This window comes from Otolemur garnettii, unplaced genomic scaffold, assembly GCF_000181295.1.
Source record: "Otolemur garnettii isolate 467f Iridium unplaced genomic scaffold, OtoGar3 scaffold00133, whole genome shotgun sequence".
In the NCBI taxonomy this organism is placed as follows: Eukaryota; Metazoa; Chordata; class Mammalia; order Primates; family Galagidae; genus Otolemur; species Otolemur garnettii.
The window spans coordinates 2,120,802-2,127,075 of NW_003852528.1; the positions used below are offsets into that span (position 1 = coordinate 2,120,802).

At 57.1% G+C, this 6,274-nt stretch overlaps 1 protein-coding gene across 1 annotated transcript in view; it reads left to right on the top strand.

Moving 5' to 3' along the window:
* The window catches only part of MLPH (melanophilin), a 43,212-nt gene that overhangs the window by 23,864 nt on the left and 13,074 nt on the right, over positions 1-6,274 (top strand). Inside the window, exons 5-7 of the mRNA XM_003798266.2 lie at positions 2,341-2,444; positions 3,460-3,579; positions 4,939-5,143. Coding sequence (XP_003798314.1) covers positions 2,341-2,444; positions 3,460-3,579; positions 4,939-5,143 — 429 coding nt within the window. The remainder of the gene's footprint in view (positions 1-2,340; positions 2,445-3,459; positions 3,580-4,938; positions 5,144-6,274) is intronic.

Here is a 6,274-nt window from a genome sequence, read left to right on the forward strand (position 1 = left end):
AGGATTCTCTAAGCGGGTCGGGGCCCAGTGCAGAGCTACTGAGATTAACACTGCCTGCCCCAAGGAGCCAGTTTTGGAATTGTCGTCTCCAAGAGCCACCAGATGGCGCTGTGGGGCAGCAGAAAATACAAAGCAGAGCCCAGCGTGGGTCCTGGAGCAGCTTCCCCAGCGGGGCTGGTGTGAGCCTCAGCCCCACCCCCGAGATACCCCGGGGCTGCGTCCCCCTGCTGGGCACCTGCAACTACAGCACGTTAAGATTGGTGCGACTAATGAGCACAAAATCCCGGGAAGTTGTATCTTAAAATACACTATGTATACATACTGGGTGTCCCAAAAGTCGCTCATAAAGTTGCCATGCAGAGGAAAACTGTAGCTAAATGTACCTTTATTTACAAAATATTCACTAGAAAATTTTACAAAGAGGTGGCCAACACATAGACAACAATTTGTAAATATGTCATAAAATACATAAAAAAAATTGGGTGGCGCCAAAGGAGTAGCTCAAAGGAGTAGGGCGCCGGCCCCACATGCCGGAGGTGGTGGGTTCAAATCCAGCCCCGGCCAAAACTGCAAAAAAAAAAAAAAAAATTAGGGCCGGGCACAGTGGCTCACACTTGTTATCCTAACACTCTGGGAGGCCAAGATGACTGGATTGCCTGAGCTCACAGATTCAAGACCAGCCTGAGCAAAAGCGAGACCCCCATCTCTACAAATAGCTGGGTGTTGTGGCAGCTGCCTGTAGTCCCAACGACTCAGGAGGGTAAGGCAAGAGAATTACTTGAGCCCAAGAGTTTGAGGTTGCTGTGAGCTATGACGTCACAGAACTCTACCGAGGGCAACAAAGTGAGACTTATCTCAAAAAAAAAAGTTTTTTTTTAAATGTTTCAAGTTAATGTTTTAAACCTGGCCCAGCCAAGACTGAATGCAGACTTTGTTCAGTGGGCGGGTGAACCGCTGGGGTCTTCTCTGAGTGGCCCTTCAGAGCACCAACTGCAGTCCAAGACCTGTCTGCAGGACAGCACTGTGGAAGCCAAGCCCTGGACGGGGGGGCCCCCCTCCTCCTCCTCCTCCCCCTCCTCCTGCTCCTCCTTGCCCCTCCTCCCTCTCCTCTCCCTCCTCCTCCTCTGTCTCCCCTTCCCCTCCTCCTCCTCCCTCCCTCCTCCCCTGGGTTTCCCCAGCATCTTTCACTCATCCTTTGTGCACAGATGGTTTTATTGTTGCTGTCTCTTCTCTATCAAGAGTGGTCAGAAAGTCTCTTTCCCGTGTCAGGAACATGGGAAACCCTTTGAGTGTTTTTGAGCACAGCTTGATGGGTTACTGTGCCCACACACGTGCCCCAGTGGGGCAATGGAACCAACAGGCCCCTGGAGATCCTGGGATGCTTTTCTCTTCATGGTCATCATGGGGCAGGGACGTGCAGGTGGGTGGGGGATGCAGGTGGGTCTGCAGCCCTGAGACAGTGACTTAATGCTGGCACTGCATGGTGGTCCTGTGCAGCCTGTTGTGCACCCCCAGTGAGCCAGCTATCCTGCTCGCTCATGCCTGAGCCCCCCAAGGCACAGAGAGCAAGGGAAGGACCACAGGGCAAGGGAGTCCAGTGGTAACTATCCCTGTTTGGAGCCCAAGGACCTGACCTCCATGGTGCCAGCTGTTCCCCTTATGGCCCCTGGAATAGGAAGGCAATAGCCAGGGGCCTTCCAGCCTTAAAACACTGGGATCCATTTACTGCCTCACTCTCCCGAGTGAGGTAAGGGAATGGAGCACAGGCCTGAGCAGTATGTATGGGAAGAGAGAGGAGAAGACATGGGGGCAGATGGGGGAGGCCAGGCCTGGTGCTCAGGGTGAGGAAGGGGCCCTGGGGGCAAAGAGGGAGCAGCCCCAACTGGGGCTGAAGGTGAGGCCGTTTATCTCTGGCTCTAGGCCCCATTCACCCCCATAGTTCCAGGGTCTTCCAGCTTCCCAAGTTCAGTAGTCAGTAGACACAGGGGGATCCTGTCATGTGGCCAGACCTGCAGAGGGCGAATTTCTTGCTGTAACTCAGACCAGCTCTGACTGATGTTTGGGTCAGTCTTTGAAAGGCCAACCTAGGACCTTGCCTGGGTGGGTGGAGATGGATGGAGAATGAGTGGAGGGGCAGCTGGGAGGGTAGGTGTTGTACGGGTAGGTGGATACACGGGCAGGTGGCTGGACAGCCCGGCTAGCCCTGGGTGCAGCTTTGCAGGTGTCTATGGGTGGAGGGGCAGCTGGGAGGGTGGGTGGTGTACGGGTAGGTGAATGCACGGACAAGTGGCTGGACGGCCCGGCTGGCCCTGGGTGCAGCCATGCAGGCGTCTTTTGCAGGTGAGCCTGAGGCAAGCCCTGGAAAGAAAAGTGGAGACAGTGAGCAGACAGATGAGGATGGACAGCTGGACTCAGAGGCCCAGGCCCAGCCCGCTGGCAGCAAAGTATGTCTTCCCCGGCCACCCCCACCCCTCCCACAGCCCCGACCTTAGGGCCCGATGACCTGAACTCCTCTGTGCTCCCTCCACGACTCCACTGGTCTCTGTAGCACGAGCACAAAGAATCTGCCCTTTCTCGTGCCCAGTGGTCTCAGGTCTTTGAGCAATGACGGGATGCTGCTTTCCCCGTCGGAAACCCCACAACAAGCCCTGGGGTGTGCAAGCCCGCTGGAGAAGCCTGGCCTGAGTGGCCAGAGTCCGAGGGCTCCCAGGTGCTGTGAGCGCCGGTTGTCCCAGGGCACATGGGGCCCCAGAGGCTCCCAGGTCCCACGTCCAGGCAGCCTCTGCTTCTTGCAGAGAAGCAGCCCCTCCCTTCTCCTCTGGGAACATTTCTGCCTTTGTATTTTGCCAGCCATGAGCCTTGCTCTGTGCTGCCTCTTTCTGGCTTTCACTTACTGTTTAATGTATCATTTGAGGTGGAGACAAACGGGGTAACCCCATACGAGGGTTCCCAGATAGGGGCCGGTTGCAGCAGAGAGCTGGGTGGGCGAGAGTGGACCTGGGAGCTCTGGGGAATGCAGTTATCTTCTGCATGGGAAGATTTGACTCATACCATGTTTGAAGCTCCCAGAACTCCATCCGGTGCCTGGAATATTCCCTCCATGACAGATAAGTTCAAAGGATGAAAAGAATTCTAACAAGGGAGGGATTTAGAACCAAATGTTGCTCTTGTATCTAAAGAACGTGGAACTCTGGTGACCTCACCTACCTCTGACCCCTGGGCCACTGCACCTCTTGCCTAGCACTCCAGGGATCCTGCTGGCTCTGGGACCTGCATGCCCCCTGCTCAGTGGGTGCAGCTCAGCACTGCTTTGCTCAACCAAGGTCCTGAGGACACAGAACCCATGAGCTCCAGAAGGACTCTGCCCGCGGGCTGAGTGAGCGGTGGGGAGCTGAGGGGTCCCATCCTCCCGGTCAAGCTGACCCTGACTCAGGTCTTGCCCCATCTGTGTCTCCTAAGAAAAAGCGCCTCCTGTCCTTCCACGCCCAGGACTTCGAGGCAGACTCGGACGACTCCTCTCGGCCTCCGGGCCGCCCTCTGAGCCCATTCTCCTTCCCCACAGCCACGGACAGCCTGCAGGTCAGTGGGCTCTTGTGGACTCAGGCCCTGGGCAGGTGGCACAATGAGAAGCCATGTCTGCAGCTATGTGGCCACACCAGGATGTGACCTAGAGTGGGGCAGAAGGGGAACAGGATCCAGAAAGCTCACCCCTGGCAGGACCAGCATGTCTATAGAGGCGGAGCAGACAGCTATGAGAAGCAGGGGACGGGGCAGGGCCCTGGGGCTGGCAGAGGAGTCAGGGGCCCAGGGGAAGGGGTCAGTGCTTGGCACAGGGTAAGGCAGACCCCAGAACTCAGGTACACAGGACAGGGAATGGCATTCACCATGGGGCCGGACAGGGCATCTCCATCTTACTGGTCAAGGATCATAAACTTAATTGCCCAAACTAGGACGGTCTTGCAAGTGAAAGAGGGAGCTACTAATGATGCCACTTGACCCAGGGCGCCCACAGGGTGTGCAAGTGACCCAGGATGTGTGGCCGCTCTGCTCACCGTGTGACCTTGTTCCAGAAACCTCTCAGAGGCCCCCCTCCCATCACCCGAACAAGGGCGATCATTCCTGCCTCACAGGCGTGTTTTCTGGGCTAGACACTATGCCTGGCAGGCACGGGACACCCCGGCAGGCAGCACAGGGAGCTGTGGGCACAGGCCTAGGGGCAAGTGGGTTACCAAGAAGCAGTGCCAATGCTGGCTTCACAGAGAGCCCCAAACGCCAGCTCCCAGGGTCCCCAGCAGTGCCAGGCCAGAGCTAGGGTGGGGCTGGGTCCACCCTGGCTGTCTGCCAACCTGAGGGAGGAGAGGCCACAGGCTCCACTGCCCCTGAAGGCCTGGAGTTCACCTTCCTACCACCTCCTCCCACACCCCCACCCACCCATAGTCAAGCCAGGGCTTGTGGTATTGCCTCTTGAAGCCCTCAGTACCTCATTTCCTGGGAGACAGTGACAAGGTACAGAGACATCCCACACCCAGAGGGCCGGCAGGGTTGCAGAAAAAGAGCCTCCAGGGAGCCCTGCCCCCGCTGACTGTCACTTTCAATCTCTGACGGTTAAGGTGTACATATTGAGGAACAATGCAGCCCCCCAAATAACTTCCCTGCCCACGTCCTCAGGCTCTGGGTCTCTGTATGAGCCTGAACCCCTGGGGCTGCCTCGGGAGAGTTTCAGCCCCCTGTATGGTGCCTGGCTCGGGCATCACTGGGAACCCCAACCTTGCACAGTGGGTGGCAGATGCTTTCAGCATGGGTTTGAAATTAAAGACAGCTGAGTTGCCAGAAACCAGAGCAGATGGGGGTCTAGGACTGGGTTAGTCAGGTGGCGATCAAACTTCCAGTCATGGATTGGAAAAAGCCATGTTCCAAAGAATGGCCCCCTGTGCTCAGTCCCTCACAGACGAGCCCTGCGCAGAGGAGGCAGCCCCACACACAGCTGTGGGCCTGGACGAGGCTGGCACCATGGCCTCTGGGTGCCACTCCCACCCAGAAGAGCAGCTGGACAGTCTCTCCCCTTCCGGACAGGATGCCCTCGCTGAGCCCTGCCCGCCTGGAGACCCTCACAGGATGGCCCTGGGGATTGCTGCTGCACCAGGTGGGTGCCCTTGGCCAGTGTCTTCCAGAGGAACCCCGCATGGGGGAGGGGATTGAGGGGAAGCCCCCAGCACCCCTCTGATCTGTGCAGACACACTGGCTGACCTAGAAGATCCTCTTTCTTCACCGTGACTGTCTGGTGTATTCAGTCTTAACAAAAGCCATGGCCAGCGGCTCTCCCTGGGCTGGGTGCCTCACTGCCACTGACCCGGGGTAGGGACAGGCAGGTTTGGACCCCTGCTCACCTGGCCAACTCCTGACTGTGGAGTCTAATGCTGTACTTGGGGCCAGTGCACCAACAGAGTGAGTCCTGCCTGGGCACCCCACCCCACCCCACCGTCTGCTCCAGGCTGTTAATCTGGAGATCTTTAAGTGATGAGAACTAAACTTTGTTCAGTTTAATATTGTTATCAGGCAGTTTTGCTTCAAAATGAAATCCCTGAATCTCTGTCTTTTCCTGGGCCCAAGGGAGAGTGTACACTAGGTTCAGGAGTTCAGGCGCCCAATTAAGGTGGGAGCTACAAGATCCAGGAGCAGCCAGCCTCCCCATAGAGCCAGAGACACCACAGAGCCACAGCATATGCTGAAACCCCTGTTCCCCATGTTGTGGGACCATAACCTCCTGGTCCTAGCATTGATCAGAATCTTGGGGGCTTTAGGGGAGAGGTAGGGCTTTCCTTTCCCTGGAAATAATGAATAAATGAATCCACGTTGACCAGTCTGAGGATGAACACCTGAAACAATACCTTTCTAGCTCCTCCTGTGACCTCCAGTCCCCAGAGCATGTGGGTGGGAGGCAGCTGGGGGAGGGAGAAGCCCAGGAGGGCACCTGGAGCCGGGCAGCCCAAGTCTGGAGCTGGCTCTGCCAGTCTGTTGTGCTGATTCTCACACGTGGTTTTTTCACGTATCAACATCCCTTGAGTTGGGGGTTTCTCGGAGTGAAGGTATGAGAAAGGAAGCCCTGCAGCTTGGGGGGGCAGGGGCGTCCCCTCCTCCGCAGGCCAGGGTCCATCTGCAGAGCTGAGACGTCATGAACATGGTCACGGTGCGCCCCGCATCAGACCACCTGACCTCACGGTCACAGTGCGTCCCACGTCAGACCACCTAACCTCACGGTCACAGTGCACCCCGC